Raw genomic sequence first — 27,385 nt, forward strand, 5'->3', positions numbered from 1 at the left:
GCAGCTGTCTTATCGCAATGTCTGGGCGCGGTAAAGGCGGAAAGGGGCTGGGAAAAGGAGGCGCGAAGCGCCATCGCAAGGTGCTGCGCGACAATATCCAGGGCATCACCAAGCCCGCCATCCGGCGTCTGGCCCGGCGTGGGGGTGTCAAGCGCATCTCTGGTCTTATCTACGAGGAGACCCGCGGGGTGCTCAAGGTCTTCCTGGAGAACGTGATCCGGGACGCGGTCACCTACACCGAGCACGCCAAGCGCAAGACAGTCACCGCCATGGACGTGGTCTACGCGCTCAAACGCCAGGGGCGCACTCTCTACGGCTTCGGCGGTTAATTTTTTCATCGCAATCGTCTGCAGGAAACCCAAAGGCCCTTTTCAGGGCCACCCATCCGTTCACTCCAAAAGAGTTTGTCACTTTACCAACAGCGCTCTTCATCCTAACATCTTAAGACGTTACAGCCAGTGTCCTTTAGGATGTGTAAGTTACGCCGTTCTAATGTTCTTTTGTACATTTCCAGTTATTAATAGCGTCTAGTTTTAATCCATAGTAGCAAGTAAGTGTGTATTTGCTATGCATTTGGCGCATTATAGCTAGAAGGCTAACTTTTAGAGTGATTAACAGCGTGTTTAGTTCTACACAATGGTATGAGGCAAGCTTGTGGCAGAGGTCTGGAAAGCATCAAAGAAAGCAAGAGGGAAGGTCTGGGGCTGCTGCTAAAAGGCAAAAAAGACCTGCCCGGTCCATATCTAGACACTGAGCTGAAGACAAAACCACATGCCTTGCACATTACATGTTAGTGGGTGAGGGAAGGGATGGCTGACGAACTTGAAAGTATGTTGGAGGCAGTAAGTCCTACCTGAGAAACGTTAAGACTAACTAGGTAGGGTTCTCTCCTGGGCTTTGAAAGCACAGTGGAGAGAGGGCACCTTGTTTGGTGCTTTGCTTCTCTGATTTGCCCTCCTATCCAGAGCTACTGATTTCTCATTGAATCCAAAAAACAGCCTTTATTAACGTATCTGTGGCGGATAAAAATATAGAGATTCATGTTTACCTACCAAGTTATGTTAACCCTTTATTATAAATAATCTTCGAGTTGATTACAAGCCGATTCACCTCTGGTTAAGATAAAGGTACTGCTGGTTGCAAGCCACAGGTGCTGACAAAAAGTGCTCCACTGGGCTTTTCAAACCTCATGATTCAAATTCTGCCCTCTTTCTCTTTACATATCAAGGAAGTGAAAATAAGCAAGTTCTCAGAGGGGTTACCCATTTCTTGTTTTTACTTCCTTTAAACTTCAGTGTCTCACGGGACTATCAGCATGCCACTGTCGTCTTTGGTGTCCTCACAATGGGTTTTATTTTGTGAAGACTTGGGGGATTATTGTGATGTAGACTGGCATTTTTCCAATGAAATTTGTTCACTTAATCATAATAAAAGCGTAGCTGGACAGGTGGCTCCCTGGCCGGAGGCAACATTTCTTGACTTTTCTAGTAGTGAAGGTGAGTATGTGCTCTCCAACAAGCATGAATAGGAGTCAACTCCCTCGTCTGGGCTTTAAAACCTTTCCTCTTGCCACCAGTTATGATGGTATTGGTCTTGTCTGACCAAGCAGAGAACATCCTGCCCTAGGGATGACAGAACAATGATTTGTAAGGAACAAGAGTCCCTGACTGGTCAGGAGGAGCAGGGCTGCCCCACAGAGCTGGACTAATCACAATGCGTCTGTTCCATGTGAGAATAACTATCTTTAATCTAATCTACTGTTGAGTCTCTTTGTTATAGCGACTTGACTTTAACAGACCAAGTACAGTTTTGTTTTCTCAACTTATTTAGCAGTGTGGACTATTCTTCTATTGGCTTGAAAGCTATTTTAAGGAAACTAATGCCAAATGAGCCTCTTTCCTTGGCATCTCTTTCACCATGTTCCATGATGGGCAGAACACAACGGAGGAGCTCCTTACAGGTTAGAGACGAATGGGTGGACTGTCCATGTGTCTTAGGCAGTTGTAATCTGGACATTTCAAAGTATTCTCTCCCCTTAGGAGAGTAGTTCTTAACAATATGTGGATCAAAAACTCCTTTGAGAATCTGTTTAAAAATACACATATGGACATAGACATTTCCTGGGGCTCATTTACCCTCTGAGGCTCATTCAGGGAATTCCCAGGGCTCCATGGAGGCCTGTCACCAACCTGGAGTCTAGGATTTCAGAGTCTGAGGTGTAGAGGTGCAAAATTTAAGGACAGAGAGAAAAGAGCAGACATAATGCATAAAGAAAACATTGAACAAGAGTAAATTTGTTGCCATTTATTCCCTGTGTGCAGTGGACCTGTATCTTCTTGAGAAATTAGATCAAGTTCTAACATTTATTTTATAACTCAGAATGCAAGATAGATAGCTCATTCTGAAAAAATTTTGATTCTCAAAGGCTCAAATTTACTGAATCTCACTTTGAACTTGCCTTCCATTGATAGTAAATATGTAGCAAGGCCTAAATATTTAATTGTCTACATCATTGAGCAAATCGTATATTAAGTTTGTAAGAAACTTTTCCAATCCCCCTCTTCGAGATAAAAAGGAAACAGAAACCTTGTACAGAGGGATGTTTACTCTTTGTCTTTGTGTCTTTGGTTAAATCACTTATCTCTGTGCCTCCGTTTCCTCATGTGTAAAATGAAGATAACTGTAGTACCTATCTTACAGATTTGGGGGTGAATAAAATTAAATATGTGTTAAGCATTTTGACAAGTGCATGGCACATGGTAAATGCTCTATGTTTTGGCTATTGTTGTTACTGTTATTGCTATTATTATTTCTCATGATATTAGAGAGGCTCAGAGGAAAAGAATGTGGCATTTGAACCATGAAGACATAACACTTGAAGTTCCGAACTGCCATTTTCTATCTTTGTAGTCGGTGGCAAATTACTAACCACTGTTCCATTATCTGCAATGTAGAAGAAACTTCATATTTTGTGAGGACTGAGTGAGACAATATAGGATAAATAATATGACCATAGCAAGTGTTCAACACATATAAGTTTACATATATTCTTAAGAAGTTGCAAGTGTGTTAATGAAAGTTCTTTGGGATGCAAACATAAAACACCAATTCCACAGAATTTAAGCCAAATAAAATACTCTCTTGAAAGACAAGTTTACTGACAACACTTAAGGAATTGCTGACCACTCAGGCCTGTCTTTCTCTTCAGTCCCTTTTCCAAGTTTCTAGGAAAGTGAATCTGATTGATCCAGCTGGGCAGGTGCCTGCATCAAACAGATATGATGGCGCCAGAGAGAGGGTAACAACATAATGGGGACATGGGGTACAGCTCTAAGTGAAGTTTTTACCAGGGAAGAGGAAATAATCATGGAGTCCTGAAGGTGTCCTAGATGATGTCCAGTTTGCCCATTAGTACCTGTAGCCCAAATTCCCAGTGAGTTCCGTTTACTATATCCAAAGCTCACGTCTACTCTCATCCTACTAGACGTCACACCGGCTTGGTCAAATCTTCCTCCTTGAAACATTTTATTTTCTCGATTTCTGTGACTTCACTCTCCTGTTATTTTCCCAAGATCACTTGTCACTATTTAGACTCTTTTGCTGTCTCCTTTCTAAAGTTTGGAGTGCTTCTATGATAAACTCACTTTACCGTTTCTCCATGGCTAATCTCCAATTTCATGCCATGCTGAAAATATTAAAATATCTATTTCCAAAATTTTCAAAACTTATATGTCCCGTCCCCATGTTGCCTCTAAATTCCATATTCACATATCCAACTATACACTTGACATCTTCAATGGAATGCTCAAGACAATTTACAAACTGTCATGTCCCAGTCTCGGAAACCTCATCCTCTCCTAGAATTCTTTTTTTTTTTTTTAAAGATTGACACTTAAGCTAACATCTATTGCCAATCTTTTTTCTTCTTCTTCTTCTCCCCAAAGTCCCCCAGTACATATTTCTATATTCCAGTTGTACGTCCCTCTGGTTGTGCTGTGTGGGACACTGCCTTAGTATGGCTTGACGAGCAGTGCCATGTCTATGGCCGGGATCCAAACTGGCGAAAGCTTGGGCCTCCGAAGAGGAGCACGTGAACTAAACCACTTGGCCACGGGGCCATTCCCCTCTCCTAGAATTCTTGATCATACACCCAAGAACTTTAGCAGAACTGTGGGGTAGTGGATAAGCATATAACCTCTGGAGGCACAATGCCTGGGTCTCACCCCAGCCTCATACTGCTGACTTCCCAGTCAGTTAAAAGGAGAGGATACTTGTATCTAGACAATGTAGATATTGAAAGGATGAAGGGAGTTAACCTTTGCAAAGGTTAGAGAGCTTGGCACAGTTTCCTAAACATATAAAGGGCTCAAGAAATGTTAGCTACTTGTTTCTTCACCCCCAAAATCCAATTCATCAATAAATTCTTTGGACTTTCTTCTAAATCTAATAATTTCACTAGCATTATTGCAATCACCTTTCAGTTCTTTCCTCTTTTAATTCAATAAAATCCCTTCCTCATATAGCAACCGAAATGCTTAAAAATTCTGATAGTTTCCCATAACTCGATAAGAATCTGGGTTCCTTCTTTTGGCCTATAGGGCTCAACATATTCAGTGACCTCTTTAATCCCCAGCTTCATCCTCATAGTATTTTACCTTTGCTTGCTAATCTCCTAGCACACAGGTCTTCTATTTCTTAGCACAAACTCCTCCCTGCCCCAGTGTTTTTTCTACCAACAGTTCCCCAGGCCTGGAACTTTTATTCCCTAGGTTGTTGGTTCTCTTATCTAAAGTGTAACTTAGTCGCTATCATGGCACCGGGTTTTATTTCAAATAATTTCATAGCACTCAGAACCCCTCTCTATTTGAAGTTATCTCGCTGAGTTATCGTGTATACTTTCTCTTTCCTCCCACCAGAATATCAGCTCCAGAAGAGCAGCCTCTTGTCTGTCTGGCTCACTGCTATATCTTAACACCTTGCACAGAGGAAATCCAATCAATATTTGACAAAATACTGAATGGAACCGCTTCAACTGCTCTCTGATCTCTCGTATCCGCTGCTTCATTCTTGCTGCCATTTCTCTGACTTGGGCCTTTGTTCGCATCCATCACTACATTTCCCTCCAATTCACCTAGTCTCCTGCCACCAGAGACGCCTTAACGCTAGAGCCAATTGTGTCAGGCCCTGCTCAAAAGGCCTCTACAACTTTTTGTTGTCTACAAAATCTAACCTTCATTGTTTGACATCCAGACCCTTTACCATCTTATACCATCAACTCATCTTTACCACAAAGAAAGTTCCACGTGGGCAGGGGCTTTGGTTAGTTTGTTCTTCACCATCTATCAGCATAGTACCAGATAAGCAGCATCTGTATCTGCTGGGAACGTTTTGGAAAGCCAAGTTCTCAGATGCCCCCAGAACTAATGAAACAGAAACCCTGGGAGTGGGACCAGCAATTTGTCCTCTAACAAGCCCTCCAGGTGATTCTGATGCACACTCAAGTTTGAGAACTCTATTTCTTCAATATATAAGTTGGTGCTTGGCACTTGAATATGAATGAACCTAGTGGATGCTCCTTCTGTCTGCCTAGAAGGCCCTTGTATCAGGAAGTACAGGTGCCTTACCAAAGGCCATTTATGCTCATTCCTTTCTAATACAGCTTCAGTTTTGTTCAGGTTTCATCTTCCCTCCTTCCTTGTGCTCCAGGGAAGGCAGAGTTCCTCTCTGGTCTCAGGGATCGGGTCCTGATTCAACCACACCAGTCCTAAGGGTCTCATGTCCCTTACTAATGATTAGTTTGGGACTGGATATACAGCCAGTGTTCCAGTTCTCTGGGACTGTGAGAGCCTTTCATAGTGGAGACCAGCTTCCCCAATAACGTGGTGATTAAGCTGCAATGTGAGTTGTTGATTAATAAACTCTGTGTGTGTGTTGGAGATGGATGTGGAATCAGGGGCATTTCAGGCAGGGAAAAAATATAAAGGCATGTTAGCTGAAGTGGTTCACAGTTTGTCCCCAAACTGTGAAAACACAAACATCCACACCCTAAACCAAAAAATGGAGAAAGAGAAAACAAAAAAGAGACAAAGAATCCTCTGAGGTTGGGTTCGAGAGTTAGGGCTTGAGGCCATAGCACAGATTTTTGATTTTGAGCAGTGAAGGATCACTGAAAGGCTCTGAGCAGGGACAACACATAATCAGGTGTGCTTTTTTAAAAACCATGGTGACGCTGGAATGGAAACTAGAGTCCTTATGGATGGAGGAGTTTCAGTATTATCTCAAACTAAAATCAAGGTGACCAGAAAAAGTGGAAGTGCAATTATAATTTGGTAACCTGAAAACAAATCATTTTTGTATCCTTGTACTTACTTTACGTTTTTGAGCAAATAGAGGGGAGACCAGATAGACTGGCCCGCAAGGCCAGCTACGAGTATTTCTCAAGGACAATGACAGCAATTCGTGGGTGGATCTGGTAGTTCCCTTTATGGGTGAGGAGCCACCAACCCAAACCTTTCTCATCTAACTTTCGGAAGGATTCTCTACCTTACAGTTTCCAGGGAAATGAGGGAAGAAGAGAAGTTTTGCTGTTTATGTTTCAGGGTTTAGTCTCTTTGGCATTATGTGGTTACAAACCGTAAACTTCCAGACCTCAGTGTCCGGCATCCAAACTTTAAAAAGCATCTCCTACTTCCACATTTCTTCTTCGTCTCTAAGTTCTGATCTGCCCTGGGCACCTCTCTTCTTCACTAGGATGGATCCTCAGTTACTGAACTGAGCAGGGTGAGGAGAGCTGGAGACAGGATAGCAACATGGACTGCAAAGGGAACTCGCAAGCGACAGAAAAGGACGGTTTGGAGGTTGCCGAGCCAATTTTTATATTACGTGGCCACACTAGTGAGACTGAGGCGGGTGAGTATTCAGAATTGTTTTTGCAGGTCTTGTTTGTGAAACCCAGTCAGGAGGAGAGCGGGGAGAGGACTGTATTCTCCATGGGGGGAAAAAAAAAGTAATGATGAGCGCTTTTTTAAAGTCTAGGAAATAAAGAGATAAAGCAAAATTAAAAATTGGTAATTACTGTTCCCTTTCTGGAGATCCTCAGCCACCCAACATAATACATTTGTAAAACAAAACAAAGCCTCACATAAAATGCTTAACCAGGTCTCTAAAGGCCCTAGGCAAAGGGCTGGGAAAAGGGAGAGTTGATAGGAGAGAATTAGACCCTAACAAAAGAACCGGGGGCGTCACACAAAGATGAAGTTCCACTTTAAGAGAGTGGAATTTTCAAATGTTATCGTAGCCACTCAGACGCTAGAGAGTGACGCTTTATATAAAACGGACACTACAGATTTCACAGCCGTTTTGGAGGCTTCATGAAGCGCCGCCACCAGCCAACCCAGTACTTGAGCTGAGCAAATTTTAAAAAGGTGACCAGGAGCTCCACGGGCTTGAGAGGTCAGCACTAGCTGTTTTCAGTCTGCGTTAGCATACGCTGCTGGGAACCCTTGGACATCACGACTTTAACAAGCATGTGCAGTGGCTTTCTCAAGCGTTACTAGTAACGCTAATAGAAGACAGTATAAGCTAGTGTGCAGCTCTCGTTGTGAAAACTTGAGTGGCTCTTAAAAGAGCCTTTAGGGTTAGATGCAAAGACGCTTACTTGGCAAGTTTACTTGGAGCTGGTGTACTTGGTGACGGCCTTGGTGCCCTCCGACACGGCGTGCTTGGCCAGCTCCCCGGGCAGCAGCAGGCGCACGGCCGTCTGGATCTCCCTGGAGGTGATGGTCGAGCGCTTGTTGTAATGCGCCAGGCGCGACGCCTCGCCCGCGATGCGCTCGAAGATGTCGTTGACGAACGAGTTCATGATGCCCATGGCCTTGGACGAGATGCCGGTGTCGGGGTGGACCTGCTTCAGCACCTTGTACACGTAGACCGAGTAGCTCTCCTTGCGGCTGCGCTTGCGCTTCTTGCCGTCCTTCTTCTGGGCCTTGGTCACCGCCTTCTTGGAACCCTTTTTCGGGGCCGGAGCGGACTTCGCTAGCTCAGGCATACTAAGTTTTGCTTTCTCCGAGAAAAAAGAAAATGGAGTCGGTGTTGCTGAATCGGGCCTATTTGTAGACAAGGTTATGCAAATGAGGACTTGGTTTTGCAACCGCTGATTCGCTCATTTTTCATGAGGCCACGACCTGCTCTCCCATTGGTCATATCCTGAGAGCAGTTTTCCTGGAGACCAGCTATTTTAATCTAGAAACCTATTTTATAGTAAATTAGGACTAATGTGTAACAATTCAGGTTAGTTTGTTGATTAATTTAAAAAACTACAAGTTGTTGTCTTCTGTATTTTGAAATGCCATGAGGCAAAACTCGTGGCACTGTTACGTCTCCGCTTTGGTTGGCCCGTTTACCAGTCCTGGAAAAGCTGCCCCTTTCCATTTGAACCTGGATTCTAAACCAATGAGAGGGAAACGAAGAACAGAGAAGAAATAGGCGATCTGCAGTTATCCAGACAATTTCGAGAACAGTATTTCCCACTGTAAACAGAATGCAGAAATGCAGCCTGAAAATTAAGGGCAAGGAATAAAACCACAGAAAGCAAAATAAGATGTCTTGAAGGGAGATAAGAAAGGAAAGAATTTCTTAGACGATATGGCTACAATCCTTTGTACTGGAAAGGATCGAATCATACCCAGTTTAGCCACAGAGGAGGATCAGAAATAGTTCTTCAGTCTAACTAGTGAAAAGATTAAAAAATAATAATAATAAAATCGAAGAACCATGTGTTCAACAGCTTTATTTTTAATTTATTATTGTTATTATCACCATCTTTGGCTGAAACCAGCTTCTTAGCTAGTTCTTCCATTCTCATTTTTCCTTTCTAAAGACAGACGTATCCTCCCTGAATTTGCCTTTTTTTCCTAACTCTTCCCCGCCTCTTTCCCATCCCCCACTCCCACCCTTCTGTCCCCCCGCCCCCATCCTCCCGCGCATGCGCACAGTAAATCCCGGGCAACTACTGCAGGAAGGCTCGCAAACAAGAGCGCACTCCAGAGTTTATGATGTCCTATCTTTGTTACACGAAATAGTTAATTTGTCTTTCTCTCTTCGGTATTGAAAAGGAAATCTGAAGAATTTTTTGACTTCTTTATTTCTTCCTTATTCCCAATTTAGCCAATGTAGCCATGCACAGAATAACAGGTAACTTGCTTTATATGTATTCATTTATTTAATCATAAAAACCCTATCTGAGTATTGCCTTTTTTTTTTCCCCCCTTTTTACAGAAAAGGAAACGAGAGAACCAGAGGCAAGCGGTCTTTCCCCCAATCCCATGACATGTAAAGTGTGGAGACGGGATGATGATTTAGGTAGAGTGTGGCTTGAGTATGGACCCTTCATCAGAAGACTGCCCTGGTGGACTGCTGTTGTAGAAAAAAGGAGAAAAGTTTGTTGTTTCTTCTAATTTTAAAAACGTGGGAAACAGAGCGTTTCTTTAGTGACTAAAAGAGATTGTTGAAAATGAAAAAGCTTTGGTTCTAGAATATACCTAGTCCATGGAGAGAGAAAAATGAGAAAGCAAATTAAAACTGGATTAAGGAAAAAGTGGCAGAAGGAAAGGAAAAAAAAATAGACACAATAGAAGAAGAGGTGGAGGGGAAGAGTGGGGCAAAAAGAGAAAGAAATTTACCTGAAGAGGATGAGCTAGTATCTTGGAGATACTCAAACTATGCATACAGAAAGGAAACCACAAAGAGGGATCCAGTGATGCAACCTTCAACTACAAGACACGGGAAGAAGAAGCCAGGTTAATGAGAACTAGTCGTATCATATGTTCAACTGGTAAAATAGGAGTATTGAGACCCATAACTGATTTTAATGAATTAGCATTGCTATTCATAATTTTAAAATTCCTGATAAAGACTTTAAAACGTCTGAACTTTTACATCTATTTGAACAAAAATGGTGGGATGGCAGGTAAACAAGAAAAAGATAAAGGAAATTTTAAAAACGGCAAAACTACCCAGTGGACCTGAGATTCCTTATTTCTGATTAAAGAGATATTTAAAATTTTTAAGGTAAAATACATCATCCATACAAAAGGGTTTACACAACATAAACAAGAATAGTAAAACAAATACCTAGTACTCAAAACTCAGTTTAAGAACTAGTATATCATTAGTAATTTAGTAGTCCCAGTATAACTCTCCCCAGTTCAATCTCTCCACCCACCCACACACTGTCATAGCTAAACCACGATCTTACATTTGTGTTAATCGTTCACTTTTCTTTATAGTTTCAATATTTAAGTATGGATCTGTAAATTGAACATTGTTTAATTTTACCTATTTTTATCTTCCCATACATGAAATCTTACTCTGTATATTATTTTATGATTTTTTTTATTCAAGCTTATGTTTTTGAGATTTATTCATATTGATAGATGTTACTACAATACGATCATTTTTACTGCTAAATAATGGCATTGGTTTACCTAATTTATTTCTATAGACATTTGTATTGTGTCTCTTTGGGGTCATTGAGATCAATATTGTTGTGAACTTTCTTGCGCGTGTTTCCTGGTGTAGATGGGCATACATTTCTCTCAGATATATGTAAAAGGAACTTTCTGAAATATTTATCTTCCATAACAGTTGATCGATAGCTTCTTATGACAAGATGGTTTTCCTTGTGTTACTGCCTAATTATTTGATCCTTTTTCAGATCAGGGACAGAGCACCCTTATCTTTGTCTCCAAAGAGGAGCCTGGGAGACTGCCTGGCATTTAGTAGCCACTTAGCATATGAATGATTCATTGAATGAACCTAAGGCATATAATCAGTGAGAATGAGAAACTCCATTGAGGGAATTGCTGCACACCTGGCCTAACTGAGCTGGAGGTGCTAATGGAAGGATACAGGCACATATTACAGCGAGAACCCATCCTACAATTGCACCATAAGCTTGCAGAGCCTCTTGGGGAGCCTATAACAACTATATTTTCTGTGATACCCCCAGACAGCTTGCTTGATAGGCATACTGCCCAGACTGACCTTTTTGCTATCAACAGGCTAATTAGTCCACCCAAAATGAAAAACAACAGGATATACTCTTCCCACTCTCTCTGTTTTTATCTCCATTGCTCTATTAAAATCTATTTTGACCTTTTTATAACTGACATTCTAAGTGTTGTCTCTTTCATTTATGTGAGTAAACTATTTGTGAGTAGATAATTAAAGATTTCCTAGTAATTATTTGAAAATAACTTTTTTTTTGTCCATTTAACAAATTTATTTTAATCTCTGAGGTGCTGGATTTACAAATTAAAGTAGGATTGGTTTGTGAATTCAAGTTCATAGGCTAGAGCTGTGCCATCCAATATAGTTCCCACTAGCCACGTGTGGCTATTGAGCACTCAAAGTGTGACCGGTGCTGGTGCAAAACTAAATTTTTTAATTCTACTTAACTCTAAAGAATTCAAAATTAACTTTAAAAATTGACATGTAATTATTGGAAAAATATTACGTATATGTGGTACAACTCAGTGATCTTTTATAAACTCAAGCCATGTATGTCACCGCTATGCTCGAAACTCTGCAATAGCTTCTTATCTTCTTTAAAACAAAAGCCAAGGTACTTGCAGTGGCCCACAAAGCCCCGTAGGATCTGGATTCCCTTTACCTCTCTGATCACTGACCTTGCTGCTCCTCAAATGCCATGCACTTTCTACTTGAGAGCTTTTGCACTTGTTTTCTGTGCCTGGAATATTCTTCCCTAACATATCGCACATAGGCATTCACCCTCATTTTCTTCAGAGGGCCGATAAGGATTCATCTTAACAGAGTCACCACGTACATAGCCTTTCTTGGTCACCTTATGGAAAATAGTACACACTCCCCTCCCATCTCCGCCTCCATCCTCACACACGTACAATAGCCTTTTTCTTCCTCTTCTTGTTCACCATATTATGAATCAAATCTTGGCATACTGTAGTTTTTTTCCTGTCCTTACTAGAATGTTCCTTGTGGACAGCGACTTCGTCTGGTTTTGTACATTGCTTTCCACCCATAACTAGAATAGTGTAGACTCTAAATGACTTTTTGTTAGAGAATGAAGGAATAGGAAAGTTTTACTTCTCTTGATCAAAGCTACTTTCTGAGCCTCACTTCCTCTTACCCCTTCCAAAAGCTGGTCCTACCTTTTATCTCTCCCTTTCTCTAGAATTTCCTTTTTTCCTTCTTCATTGACTCCCCTGTTTCAGGCCATAAACATGTCCTAGTCCCTGATATATTATTAAAATATTTCCCCTCTGGGGCCAGCCCCGTGGCCGAGTGATTAAGTTAGCATGCTCCACTGTGGTGGCCCAGGATTTTGCCGATTCAGATCCTGGGCGCAGACATGGCACCGCTCGTCAGGCCACGTTGAGGCGGCATCCCACATGCCACAACCAGAACCACCTGCAACTAAGATATACAAATACGTATGGGGGGATTTGGGGAGATAAAGAAGAAAAGAAAAAGAAAAAGCTATTAAAATGTTTCCCCTCAAATGTGCACCCTCTCTTTATTTCCCTCCTTCCATATCATGCAGCCAAGCCTCATTCTGGTAGAAGTCTATATTCTCTGCCTCAGCATTCCCTCATCTATTCTCTTCAGGTGACTATTTCTGTCCCCATTATTCAACTGAACCTGTCATTACTAAGGTTGGTAATTACCTTATAAGTCATGATTCAATCTCAATTTAATCCTCAGTAAAATGTGTTGCTGGGAGGAGTATGTGAGAGAGTATATGTAAAATCACTTGCCTTAGTAGCAGGCACACAGCAAACACTCAAAACTTGTTAATTTTCCCTTTAATATCCCTCCTTCCTATCAGTCCCCACCACTTTCTTACCTCTTATCCTAATTGTCTCAAGTCAGGACGAACGCAGTAGATTCCCAGACAGTCTCCTCCCTGCCATCAGACTCCACCAGAATCCATCCTCTATTCTAAAGTCAAAATGATCTTTCTTGATCGTGTGACTTTCTTAAACCCATTCATTAATTTGCCTTTATCCCTAAAAGTTTTCCACCTTCCAGCCTCACTCCCCACACTGAGGCAGACATGATGAAAGGATGATGTGAGCAAAGCAAGAAGAGTACACAACAACTCTGAGTAGTCAGGTTTTCCCAAGGATGGATTCTGAAGACAGCTAAGCAGGAGATAGCACACAGTCAGCGCACATATTTTATCAAACCCTAGTATTGCAGCAAACAGATTCCAGGTGTTGGAAGTAACAAAGGAGAAAGACTGTAATTTCAGAGAGCAGTTAGGAATTAAATGTTACTTACAGGATTTAGAACTTGTCTCTAGATTCTCAGGCCAATAAAGATATAAGAATTGGGTTTAGGGGAACATAATTTTTCAAATTTTGATATATTTGTTTTCTTTAGAGAATTTTATAAATATGGTCTTATCTTTTGGTGAACCATAGGCTCCTTCTTGTGTTTATTGGGGAATTCTGAACCCCCTAAAAAAAATTTAACATCTGCATCATTTGAACAACCGTAGAGAAAATTCTCACGGTAATCATCAGCTATAGTATGAAGTCTGTGAGTGTTTTTGCTTCTGATCAGTTTTTACCCAGCAGGGTGAACTTTAAGTCACCTCATGTCGTCTAGTGTGGTTGTTGTGAGGTGATTACTCCACAGATTTTCACCCCGTCCTCTAGGGTGCTGCTCAAGTCACACACTTATGAACTAGATTATCTGCTTGTCATCTTGTCAGAAATGGCTTTCTCGTGGTATTACTAGTTACCTCCCTGAGATCCTCCATTAGCTGGTTACTTTCTGGCTTACATGCCCTGTGCAACATCTCCTTCAGTCTCTGATTTCAGCTACAGCTGATGTTGACAGTTCCATGTTCACTGACAACATCTCATCTCAAAGACTCACCATCTCTTTTTTATTTTTTGCCTCAGCCTGTCTCTAGAGGCACAGAAACTCATTCATGAATCCAGCAATGTTTAGAGAGAAGATGTCAACATAAAAGAGAACTTTGTGAGTTTTTAAACAAGTGTTAATGGAAACTCAAGAAAAGTGATTCACCTTTCACAGCAAACATCTGATTCCCATCTACAAAGGAAATCAAAGGGCTTTTTAAATGAAAAGAGCAATAACATAACATAATAATATAAAAATAGATAATGTACATAAATATGTAATATTTATAAATAGATATACAATACATTATATATCTAACATAACTGAGTATTAGGGTTCCAGCAGGAAAAACATGGTTCACTCAAAAGGGGTGTGTCACAGTTGAGGTTCTTCAGGAGGCAGACACTGAGACAGTTAGGAGTACACTAGAGCCACTGGGAATTGGCGCTTATAAAAGGACTCAAGGTTGGGCAAGGCAGATCTGATGAAGCCTCCAGCAGCCCAATAGGAGCTTTGTGACAAACTGCCCATCGAACGAGTTCTGAACTGGGGGGAAATGACCAGGCCCTTGACCAATGCCTTGCTCAGTCACTGACCAGGAGCTGCCCTAAGAAAAGGGTGACCTTAGCTTGGAAGCTGAAGTGGACCCTGATGAAGCTCACCACTAGAGGCTGTTGGATAACCACACTCCTCATAGTTGAGCAGCGAGTCTTTTCTTGAAGAATGATCTCATCTCTGTGTCCACCATAGTATGATTTAAGAGAGTTTAATAAAGGGACTATTTACAAAGTTGTGACAGGGTGAAGGGATACCAACAAAGAATGGAGAAGGACCTTGGGCCTTTACTCCCTCTAGTTTAGAAGAGGCAAGAGAAGTGCAGACTCTGAAGAGAGCAGTAACCATAGGAGAGGCTGCCCAACAAGAGCTGTGGCTTTTGCTAGAGAAATCTAGTTGCTACCTACTTTTTTGTAGGGAGGGGACCAAGCAGAATAAATACTTTGCTCTCCTTTTTCCTCCAATCTCGGATCTCCTACTGGTGCCTCCCATTAACCAACAAGAATCCAAAGGGTAAAGACAGTTGTCTGATGTAGTGCAGAGATCAGCCTTCTAGGACACAGAGTAGGTGTAGAAGGCAGAGGATGAATCTAAAGGAGCCGATAAAGATGCATGAGCAGAGGAGGTAAGGTAGTGGCAGTGAGGGTGAGATGGGGAAGGTATCTCAGAGATGGTGAATTAGTTTTAAGCACCTGTTCTCAACTAATCTGAAAAATTTGATCTGATCAGAGTTTGGTCTGCTGTTTATTTTTTAATGGTTACACTTTTTCTAGAATTGAAATTGTTAGACCTAATGAATAAAGAAAACAATTTCAGACCTAGACATTGCAATGGAGCTGCATAATACATATTTTTAAAATAAAAGAAAATCTTAAATTTAAAAAAAAAGTAAAAGAAAATCTAACAGAGAGAGAAATAGGATAATATACCATGGAGGGCTGGCCCCGTGGCCGAGTGGTTAAGTTCACGTGCTCCGCTGCATGTGGCCTGGTGTTTCGTTGGTTCGAATCCTGGGCGCGGACATGGCACCACTCATCAAACCACGCTGAGGCAGCGTCCCACATGCCACAACTAGAAGGACCCACAACGAAGAATATACAACTATGTACTGGGGGGCTTTGGGGAGAAAAAGGAAAAAAATAAAATCTTTAATATACCACGGAAAGTCAGTTAGAATGGCAGCAGTAACGATAGATTCTAGAAAATAATGAATAATATCTTTAGAGTGCTGAGAGAAAATATTTTCCACCCTGAGTTTTAGGACCAGCAAAATCAGCATTCAAAAGCAAGGAAGAGATAAAGACATTTTTAGATACATAATTTGTCAGAGATTTTGCATCTCACATATCCTCACACAAAGAAACAAAGGAATTAAAGACAGAAACTGAACCCAAAGAACAGTATTAAAGGCAAGAAGAAAGAATAGCGAGAAATTAGAGAAATATGTTGGTAAATATAAAATGTAATGTATATAAGATATCTACCACCTGCTCTTTTTTGTTTTTTGTTTTTTGGTGAGAAAGATTGGCCATGAGCTAACATCTGTTGCCAATTTTCCTCTGTTTTGTACATGGGGCACCACCACAGCACAGCTTAATGAGCAATGTGCAGGTCCATGCCTGGAATCTGAACCTGTGAACCCCGGGTCACCGAAGCAGAGCCTGTGAACTTAATCACTACACCACTGGGCCAGCCTTCCCTGCTCTGTCTTGATATACATTTTAAAATGGGCTTTTCCTACCACTTCTATAGGTGTGTCAGAGAAGTTTTCTTTAAAAAAGTGAATTAACTTGGTCTCTTTACTCATCACAATCATTAATCTTTTAAAATGATTTTATTTTTTTATTTTTTTTCTGCTTTGTCTTCCCAAATCCCCCATACATAGTTGTATATCTTAGTTGCAGGTCCTTCTGGTTGTGGGATGTGGGACGCTGCCTCAACGTGGCCTGACGAGCAGTGCCATGTCCATGCCCAGGATCCGAACCCTGGGCTGCCGCAGTGGAGCGTGCAAACTTAACCACTTGGCCATGGAGCCAGCCCCTAAAATGATTTTAATTGCTATTGATATGATCATCTGGGGAAAATCCTTATATGAATTAAGTCAATCTACTTACTCATTGAAATTATTTAGACATGGGATAGTGAATTCTAAAAACCCTATTAAATTAGTTTAGTTATTTTCATTGGTAGGATAAATTGTATGTATTTCTTTTTTAATAACTCAATTGAGGTACGGATATGATGATGCTTCTGTGAACGAATTTCTGATAGTGTTCTTTCAGGTAGGATTCAGTCCTCTGTGTTAAAGCAATGAGGCAAAATGAATGGCAACCTCTACAGAAAGGCAAGCTCCATGAGGGCAAGGATTTTGCTTGTTTTATTCACCGATGTATCTCCAGCACTTAGTATAGTGCCTGACACATAGGAAGAACTCAATAAATATGTATTTTTAAAAACTATGAATACTTTGAGCCTTTTAAGCTATATACCTGAAGTAGAAAAGATTGGATTTTTGTGTAATTAAAAAACAGTTCACCTCATCTTTCTAATTGATAAGATATCTATTGCTCTTTCTTATTCAGCCCCTAAAGTTAGTTCATAAGCACTTGACTCTCTTCAGAGCCACAAATTTTTAAACATGCTTTTGTTGCTCTCCCTGACATTGCCCGGCTGGCTCCAATGCTATTTTTCTAACACAACACTTCATCTGAGAGATCCCCTGATTTTCTTAATTGTAGCCTTACACCGCTGCACTTTCCCCTGCTTGCCTGCATCCTGGAGGAATGGTCTCATTTCCCATTGACCCTTGCTTCCCAATTAATTTAATCAGCTGCCTTTCTACTAGGGTCTGGCTGCTCAGACTGTGGTCCCTGGACCAGCAGCAGCAAGCTACTCAGGAGCTGGTTAGAAATGCAGAGTCTTAAGCTCTACCCCAGACCTACAGATCAGACTCTGCATCTTAACAAGATCCCCAGGTGATCTGGGCACACTCTATAGTTTGAGAAGCACTGTACTGGGGAGCTGTCCATATGTTTGCTCTGATCTCCACAAGCAGGGTAAGAGTGAATGGCAGGATGAAACAATGGTCATAAAGGGGCATATTTCCTTTGAATCTCTCTTCTTTCTCACGTTTTGTAAACACTGTCCCTGTTCAATTCTTTGTCTAGGATCAGTTGTTGTTATTTGGTAGTTTATATTAGCATAGCCATTAGCTTTGTTTGTTAGTTTATATTAGCTGAACCAATACCACCTCTTTATTTAATTATTAGTTGAGAATTTGATATATTTTCATTATGGGTACAATTGAAAGCCAAAACTATGAAGTTAAATCAATATGCCATCATTTTAAGTGTGGCAATTTCTCTAACTTTACTCAAATTTCAGCCTCCTCATGAAATTTCACCCTGAAAAGGGCACCTCTTTGTACAAACGTATGTGATCATTCTGTGAATAAACCACATTGTCTGGAAACACAAGATCCTTGTGGTCTGATTTATTTCCGATTCAGACAAATATGAATAATAAAATAAGAGCATCAGGTCACTAATACTTGACAATTTGCCCCAAGTGTAAAAAAAATTTGTAGCTAATTATTGGGATTATAATATTTAAATCATGGATCTAAGGGGCCAAGTAACTAATTTAAATGTGTGAATCATGAGCAGATGAACCTGGCCTCTATGTAACATTAAAGAATGATGAGACTTGACCCAAATTGGAGTGCTCATTACACACCCATAAGTGAACATAAGTGAGGCCATCTTGTTATGCTAAATGGCCCCAGCTCCTCCTCTGTGTGAGTACTTGCTGCTCTGCACGTACTCTTAAAAAATTCACATTCTCTCCTGATTCATGGCCTCCACTTATTTATGTACTCCCCTATAGCTTGATAAATTAAAATTTTGTTCTATGAGTTTCTCTCCAGTAACAGGCTGATTACAGGTGGAAAACACACCTACAAGATGTTCATCATCACCGACAGCAGAAAATAACAATGAAAGATAGTGGAGCCCATCGTGCCTGAAGGCCAATCTTTTAAATACCCTCCTTACTGCCCTTATCTACCTCAAGATTCTGTAGTTCTTGAAGATGGCTTTTTTGAGACATTAGTCTGCCATCTTCCTGATTATACTGGCTAATCGAATTAAAACTTCCTTTTTCGATCACTAACTCATTGTGATTAATTGGTTCAGATCGCAGCAAGCAGAGCAAGCCCAGTGCTTTGTATCACACCTACATGAATTTAGCGAAACACATACAGCGTTCAGGGCAGACAAAATATTTCAAGAGTTGTGTTAAATAAAAAACAGATCCACACTGGCAATGAGAGCCTTTTTTTGAAAGGATTATTGACAGGAGGTGAAAGGGACTATTGGAAAAGGGAGAGGGTGATTATCGCCTAAGATCTGCAAGCTTCTCAAGGGTTAGACAAAAGGGACTTTCTTTATAGGGAGGAGTAAAGAAGACTAGAAAACCCTGACCATAAGAAAGTGGGGTGAAAAAGTGGCTTGACTGGATAGCAGATCAGAGAATGCTTCAACCTGAGGCCAGTCAGGAGGGACCCTCAAGGAAGGGTTGTACAGTGGCTCAGGCTGAGGGTAGATCAAAGTTCAGGGGCACGGGGAATGGAGAAAACGTAACTAAATTTCGGTTGACAAGCATATTGTTCTGATTGATCAGTGGGGACAAGCAGTCCAGCTAATCATTTATGAGGCAAAGAATGGGAATTTGAAGGGTCTGTGTCTCATGTTGTCAGAGGCAAACAAGGAGTTCATCCTTGACGTTATTGAAGTCATATAGGGAAAGGATTGTTCCTTGCAAGGTCACTTTTGAAAAACAAAGTGGTGGAAGATTTCTTTAACCAGTACTATTTTCTAGGATCACGAGGGTCAGATAAAGGTCAATATTGTTAGTTAGAATCAAAGACATCTCATTTAAATCTTACTGGGTTTGATGCTTTAAAAAAAAATTAAAATGCAAAATATTAAACACATTTGACTATACTTTAACATAAATTGAAATGAAATTAATGAAAGATAATAATTATTTGTATAAATATATATTGGATACCATGAAAATTGTCTCTAGATAGAATGCCTGAATCCCTGTTGTTCTAAAGTCCTCAGAGGGAGTGATCATTTGATGATGAGCTGACGGGTGTTATCTGGACCAAAGGATTGTTAATTTAAAAACAAAATTGATTAGGATGCTTTTAAATAAGTAGATTTCTCTGATGGACATTTTCCCCACATAAATTCTCTCCAGGCCCCAGAACAGTGCTGCTGAGTTTTTTGTTTGTTTGTTTACATACACTATAACTCCAAGATAATGGTAGATACTAACTTAATTAAATATATTCTTAATTATTTTGTTATATGATTGTGGTCACCTGGAAATTTTATAAGTTTTCTTTTGCCTTTCTCAGAAAAGCATATGTTAGAGTTCTGCAATCATACAATATTTTACCTTTTTATGACGTTTATCTTTTTTTACTAAAGCAAAAGACTATGTGTAATATAAAATGTGCATTGTAAAGTGCTCCTATTATTTGAGACTGAAAATAAATCACGCATGGATTTAAAAACAATACTAAATAAAAAATAAGGATAAAGGGATAGTATTCCTGGAGAATGTTTATCAAGAGAGCAAGTGTAGCAATGTTAATATCAGATAAATTTTAAAGCCAAAAGTATAAGTAGAGACATAGAGGGATAATAAGGCTAAAGAGGGATACTGTAAGAACTTTTATTTCCAATGTAGAAAACAAGATATTTCTGATAAATAACGTCTGTCCCTTGGGGAAGAGGATTCTAGGCCCTTAAATGGAGCTGGAGACACCTAACATAAAGTCAGGGCCCTTTGAGAAAGGGAAGCTAGAGAAAAAAAATCTAGCAAAGATTCCCAAGAAGAAAACCTTGCAGTTGGTCTCTGCAGGGCTCTGTGGAGAATGGTAGAGAAAATCTGCCACAAAGATTTATCCGTAGACTTACATAGAGTCTGGAGTTTCCATGAAAGCTTCCTGAAATTAAAGTGAAGAAAGTTCATAGTGCCTCCTAGAGCCTTATTAAGGCAAACATAGACCCTTTCAGGAGGGGAGCCTCTTGAACTCAAGCTCTCTAGATAGAAACAGATTGTTTGCTTATTGATCCAGCACATATTAGCTGCCAGGCACTGTACTAGGAACTGGAGATGTCCAAATAGAAGATTAGAATAAATGTGATCAAATCAAATAGGAAAAGAGACACCACGGAGAATCAAGGTTCTAAACAAGAGCCTTCGATCCTTTCCCTCTCTCTTAGACAAAGAATGTCAAATATTGAAATTATCAGAGAGAGAATCCAAAATAATTGTTTGCTGAAACTTTAAAGAAATAAAAATGGAATAATATAGTGAAGGAGCAAAGGAGAAGCAAATCCAGGCCGATTAAAAAAATAATAAAATAGAACTTCTAGAAATGAAAAAGAGCTATACTTCAAAATAATAAAATAAAAATCTACTGATAAAATGTAACCCTCAGGACCTTGTATGAACCTGACCACACAACCACTAAAACAGTAACCAGAATTAGAAGGAGAACTTCGTTTGCAATTGTAAGGCAAGCTTTCAATATTGTGCTCTTCAAAATTCATATAATAAGCAAAGGAAAATGAGTATGGTTGTAGAAGATTTGAGCAACACAATGAACAAACATGGTCTATGTATGATTCCTGCACTGAACAGATAAAGAATACCTGACTTTTTCAAAGCACGCGTTTAATAATTTCAAAAATTCAACCCTGGCTTCAGAAAAAGTCACAGTAGACACTAAAGAATTAGTACACTGCACTATTTTATCATAATCTACATTGTACTTTTTTATCATAATCTAATTAAAGAGCAATATAAAGGATTTTTTTTAACATAGTAAAAATAAAACAATCTTCCCTTTTGCTTGGAAATTAAACACACACTTTTAAATACCATGAATTAGAATTAATATCATAAAGGAAACTATGTAATGTTCTGAGGTAAGTATGAAAGAGAATAAGACATATGAAAATTGTAGGATGTAACTGAAGTGGTACTAAAAGGGAAATATATAATTTTAATTGCATATATTAATATTAAATGCAGATATTAAGGAACTAGAAACACTGAAGAGATGTAAACTAGATATTGAACAAAAAATCCAGAAAAAGAACAAGAAAGTAAACAGAAATAAAATAGAAAGAATTAGAATCCTTAGAGTGTGTTGTACTGTTGCGAATGATGTCTGATTTTTCTATTTCAATCCCAGATAGGTGATTACTAATGTCTAGAAAGGCCATGAATTTTTATGTGATGCTCATATATCCATCAACTATGTTGAGTTCTCATTAGATTTAATTGTTTGTTTATAGATACTCCTGAATTTTTACCTTGACATAATATTTTAAGTATATTGATTTTGAAATTTAAAAAGAATACAAATTAATTAAATAGAAAAAATGGAGATGATCCATAAACCAAAAGCTCATTTTTTGAAAAGTCTCATGATAACAGATAACCCTCTAGCAAAACTAATTAGAAAAAAAAATTGCGTGTGTAGGGGAGAACAAGTTATAGGACTAAAGAGGGAAAAGTATCTGCCAAAACAGAGCTATAAAGAACCATGAGAACACTATGAATAACTTTTACAAAAAAATAAACTTAACAGAAAGGGATAACTTTCAAGAAAGAATTTAATAAAAAAGCTGAATAAACCCAGCTATGATTAAGAATATATGACAGGTGGTTTAAAGAAAGTCTCTCCCTTGCTTTTCAACACAAACGATATCAGGTACAGTAGGGTTTCACAGGTTTTAGTGAAATGTAAGGAATAGATAACCCCTATTTTACAAAAGTTGTTTCCATAAAAAAGTGGCTCTCCTCCTTTTTTTCTTTTGAAATTGTATAACCTATTTAAACTGGACAGGAACAATACAAAAAAAAGATAGAAACAAAGAGACAAGAGAGAAAATTATGGTCTCATCTTATGAATATTCATTAAAAACCTGTTTAAAATGCAAGCAAATGGAAACCAAGAGACCATATTATTTTTAAAATAATGATATATCATGTAGGATTTAGTCCAAGAATGGAAGAAAAGTTTAACATCATAAATCTGCCAGTGGAAGATATTAATAGAGAAAAGCTATTGTCTCCACAGATACTGGGAAAGTATTTGCTAGAATGTAACACTCCTCCATCATAAATATTTTCAGCCGACTAGAATAAGAATGAGTAGCTACTTACTTCATAAGGAGTACCTCCAGTGAGGATAAGATTTAATGATGTGATTTTAGAAGGATTCCCAAAGAGTCAAAAAAAGACAAGTTCTGTGGTGTTAGTCCTATTCCACATGGCACTAAGGGCCCAGCCAATACCGTGAGACAAGGACAAGTAACAAGAAGAAGGATTCAATAAGAAAAGATGTTGTCTTTATCGTTTGAAAATAATATGTCATTGGAAAAATCCATTCCAATCTATAAACAAACAAGTAGATCTAACAGAGCTCAACGGAGATGATGGCTATATGAGCACCATATAAAAATTCATGGCCTTTTTAGACAATAGTAATGACCTATCCGGGATTGATATGGAAAAACTAGACATCATTCACAACAGTACAACACATTCTAAAGATTCTATGCCCAAGAAAAAATATTCCAGATATATATGAATAAAACTATGAAATGTCACTGAAGGATACAAGATCCACTTAAATTAAGAGATACATACACACTGTAGTGTGTTTGTTTTCTGATGACTCAACATGCTAAAGTGTTCATAAATTCCCAAACAACCTAACAGTTCAGTGTTTTGCTACAAAACCCCACTGGATATTTAGTAGAGCATTGTAAAATTCATGTTGATGAGGAAAAATAGTCAAGATGATTCAAAGAAAAAAGAAAGAAAGAGAAAAGGAATGGTGGGTCCTGATTTAAGGTAGGCACTTTAAGAGGGGCTAGGGTCATCCTAGGAATACAGCCTTGAGCTGTTACAAACTATGTTAGTGTTTGTTCAAGTTTTTATAAGCCAAGTCAAGAAGAGAGCTCAGAGGAGCTTCACTAGAGAGTTTGGTCTAAAGTTTACCTGCTGTTATTGAGATTAATTGCTTAGAGTTACCAAGAGACATTGTCTTTAGTGTAATAGTTTAGAGCAGAGACCCTGGAGCTAAACTGCCTGGATTAGAATCCCCTCTGCAATTTACAAACTGTATGATGTAGGGCAAATTAATTGAAGCTTTGTGTGACTTAATATATTGGCTGGTAAAACTGGGATAACAGTAGTTCACAGGTATGTTACCAGGATTAAATGAGTTAGCACCTGGAAAGCACTTGAAAATGTGTCTGGGTGTTTGCCCAAAAAAAAGAAAACAATTTATTTTAATAAAAGTAACTGGGAAAGGTTGTGAGCTACCTGCACCCAAGGCGGCATTGTCTTTGGTGTGCCCTGTGCAGTTCTTCCTTCCTGGGCCCCCCCCCTCCATTAAAATAATAACAAAAATAATAGCAATCTTATTAAAATTATATAAGGATTAATATATTAATATTCCATAATAAAAAGTTTTCGTCGACCTAAAAGTTCATTTTTTCTTCTGATTTTAGAAGAAATTAAAACATTTTCATGAGCCACATTATCTTTTGTGGGCCCTAGGCCCTGTGCCTAATAGGTGTCGGCCCTGCGTGCACCTGAAGATGAAATTAAAAAACATAGCTATTCAGGTAGAAAATTACAAGCCACACACACACACACTTAATCCTCACACAAAGTGTCCTATAAATGTGAGGGCAATAAATGGGGGTGGTGTAGGCAAGGCGTCCTGGGGAGTGAGCTATGAGGGGTGTCTTCAATCACTGATGAGGGAAAGGGTCAGCTCAGAAAAACAGCCGGGAGAAAAGGAAAAAGATCAATAGAGCTGTTGCTCTGCTTCTCGGTCTTCAAACTGCTCGGTTCTCTGTTTTATCTGCGAATTACCCAGTGGATTGCTCGGAGTCTTCGGGTGAGCGACCGCAGCCTGTAGAGAGACGTCGCGTTGGCAGAGTCTGCGCACCAGCAGGGGGCAGCCACCGGGAAACCTCTCGGACGCAGGCGACTGGCCGATGTCAGCGCACTGGGCCACCCCAAGGTGGAGCCGGAGTACCGTCATGTGTCGTATGCGTAACGTGAGGCTCCGCTGGGGGACCAGCGGGACCTAAGGCCTGGCGAGACGGCCCAATGAGGGAGCCGGCGTGGAGGGGCGTGGCGGGACGGTCCTATGAGAGAGCCGGCGGCGAGGGGCGTGGCTACGGGGGAGCCGGCGGAGGCGGGACGCGGAGGTTCCCGATAACCTCTTCACCCCGGAGCGGCTGCAGGGGGAGGAGAATGGCTTCTGCCCATTTTCAGGCCCCGGTATAAACCTCAGTGTGATTTTTCGGGTTTGTGTGGCTATTTACTAGTAGCATTTCAGGGAATTTTCATGTCCTATTTTAAATCTCAGTTCTCCGAGTGCGATGCCCACCAGCAGCAGCAGCACCATCCACTGGATAATTTAGGAATGCAAATTATTGAATCCTACTCCAGAGCCAGTGAATCAGAAACTGTGACAGGGGCCCAGCAATCTACGATTTTAAAAGCCTTCGGGTAGTTTTGGTGCACACAAGTTTAAGAATGCTGCAAAGTATTGTGTTTCCCTTAAATCGGATGTTGAAAGTGACTTCTCAAATGTCAGCTTAACTAAACTAAGTTGTTCACCTTCAAGATCGTTACCAAAGCCAAAATGGTGCTTAGGCCTTACCCACTCAGACCTTGATACCAGAAAATAAAGTGAAAAATAAGTAAATTGTATGTCTGTAAAGGGGAGATCTTAGGAGAAGGATTTCAATCAATGACCAGTGCAGAATTCCAATTATTCACAGATTTTATTAATCATAACATCTCATTTACAAATGTTTTGCTATTCTCTCGTTCTGACTTCTCTCAGCAAATATAATCTGTGGTAAATAATGAATTCCCAGTAACTAGGCCTGTAACAGAAGTAAATTCTATTTTTATAATTCAAACAAAAAATAAAATGAAAAAGCTAAAACACCCTGTTTAGGCTCTCCCACTCAGGTAATGATCTCCTTTTGCGGAATCAATGTGCAGCAAACCAAGATGGGTTGGATTTGGGTGGGATATACACACTAATCAATCATTCTCCAGCAGATCAGACTTCATACTTCAAAACTTCAATGGGCACATTCACATTTTCAGTTACTGTTGCATTCATTTCTTCTCTGCACTGATATCTCTCACCTGATTGAAGAAATAAAAAGGGTTTATTTGTTAGGTGCTATTTTGCCATCAGCATTAATATCTGCTATACCAAGAGGGTTCTGTGTACATGTGCTCGTATAACATGCAATGAGGAGTCTCTGTTCCAGTATTACTTACACTTTAGTCATTATTAGCATTAATAGCTAATGAGTCAAATCATGCTTAGTCAAGAAATATTCCTGAATAATATGATCTTTGTTCCAAATTCCCCAGCTACCTTTCTTTTTTTTTATTTTTCGAGGACGATCAGCCCTGAGCTAACAATTGCTGCCAATCCTCCTCTTTTTGCTGAGGAAAACTGGCCCTGAGCTAACATCCGTGCCCATCTTCCTCCACTTTATATGTGGGATGACTACCACAGCATAGCTTGCCAAGTGGTTTCATATCTGTACCCCGGAGCCGAACCAGTGAACCCCGGGCCGCTGAAGCGGACCGTGCGCACTTAACCACTGGGCCACCGGCCCGGCCCCCCAGCTACCTTTCTTGAGATGAGATTCAAATAGTTCAAAAGCTCAAATTCTCTCCCTTTAGTTTTTGACCAGAAGAGAATTAGCCACTCTGATTTTCATTTTAATTCAGTGACTAAAGAAAATATAGTAATTGCCCACAATTGCTAAGTACTTACTAAATGTTCATAACCGTATTAAGAGCTTTACATGAATTATCTCATTTAATCCTTAAAATAACTCTAAGTAGTGTACTATTATTCTTCTTCTTGTATAGATGAAGAAAGTGAGACCCAGAAAGGCTGAGTCACTCATTTAATTGAATTTTTTTGACAACTCTGGCCTCTATTCCTGTCGTTATAGACATATGTGCACTTTAATTATGTCATGCGGCAAATGTTTATTGAGAGCCTGCTGTGTGTCTGGAACAGCCTTAGGCATTAGAGAGTCAGTAGCAAAAAAGATTAACCCTACCCAGGTGGAGCTTACAGTCTTGAGGATGGAGAGAGGAAACAAACAATAAACAAATTTATATCAGTTAGTGCTAAGTATAATGAAGAAGAATGAACAGAGCAAGTTAAAAATGAAACAGAAAGGTGCCATCTGCTGCTCAGAGAAAGTCTCTCAGATATGGTGGCATTTTAATTAATCCACTCGACCCCAAACCAAAGAAATGTGGGGAATATTTCAGTTATCTTACAAGTATTATAGCTAGCTGAAATGCTCAATACAGGACACGGTCTATCTACCCACCCCCCTCTTTTTCTTTCTGCTTTTTTCCTACCACAGTCGGCTGTGGGCTTCTCTTTGGTCTCTAGGCTCTTTCCCTCCCTTTTGTAGTAGCAATCTGCTTCTTCCGTTCCTTTTCTGAGTCCTGCTCAATTTCTCTCACCTTTTTTCTTCTCCCCATGCTCCTCCTCCTTCTTCCCTAAAAAAATAGCCATAATTTGGCTGTCATATTTATATCATTTTGTATTTATGAAATACAGCTTAACATTCACTGTTAAACTTTTAAACAAAATTCTAACGCATAACTCCTTTACATTTCTCCAAGTCCTGGCCCCTGCCCACAGTAGCAAATGTCATAGCTTACGGAAGGAAAAGCCACTCAAGTGCTGCTGTTCATACAAAGAAAAGGAAGCTTTTTTTTTTTTCTATTTAGGACTGAATGCCCA

At 39.9% G+C, this 27,385-nt stretch overlaps 2 protein-coding genes across 4 annotated transcripts in view; one reads left to right on the forward strand and one right to left on the reverse strand.

Moving 5' to 3' along the window:
- On the forward strand, positions 1–11,153 carry LOC124226086 (histone H4). 3 transcript variants are annotated; one of them, XM_046638895.1, is made up of 3 exons: positions 1–474; positions 6,751–6,909; positions 9,277–11,153. In XM_046638895.1, exon 1 carries the CDS (start codon positions 18–20, stop codon positions 327–329), a length of 312 nt encoding a protein of 103 aa, XP_046494851.1. In that variant the 5' UTR covers positions 1–17; the 3' UTR covers positions 330–474; positions 6,751–6,909; positions 9,277–11,153. The 3 variants fall into 3 exon arrangements, with proteins under 3 accessions (XP_046494851.1, XP_046494853.1, XP_046494852.1); XM_046638897.1 differs by lacking the exon at positions 6,751–6,909; XM_046638896.1 differs by lacking the exons at positions 6,751–6,909; positions 9,277–11,153 and adding an exon at positions 1,831–3,892.
- Positions 7,625–27,385, reverse strand: part of LOC124226079 (histone H2B type 1-M) — a 26,855-nt gene continuing 7,094 nt past the window's right edge. The window contains exon 2 of the mRNA XM_046638888.1: positions 7,625–7,931. Within this exon, the coding sequence (XP_046494844.1) occupies positions 7,667–7,931 (265 nt within the window). The 3' untranslated portion in view covers positions 7,625–7,666. The remainder of the gene's footprint in view (positions 7,932–27,385) is intronic.

Source organism: Equus quagga, chromosome 15 (assembly GCF_021613505.1).
Source record: "Equus quagga isolate Etosha38 chromosome 15, UCLA_HA_Equagga_1.0, whole genome shotgun sequence".
Taxonomy (NCBI): domain Eukaryota; kingdom Metazoa; phylum Chordata; class Mammalia; order Perissodactyla; family Equidae; genus Equus; species Equus quagga.

Bases quoted from the DNA above. Each gene is read 5' to 3' on its own strand.
- LOC124226086 (XM_046638895.1), top strand. From the start codon at position 18: ATGTCTGGGCGCGGTAAAGGCGGAAAGGGGCTGGGAAAAGGAGGCGCG.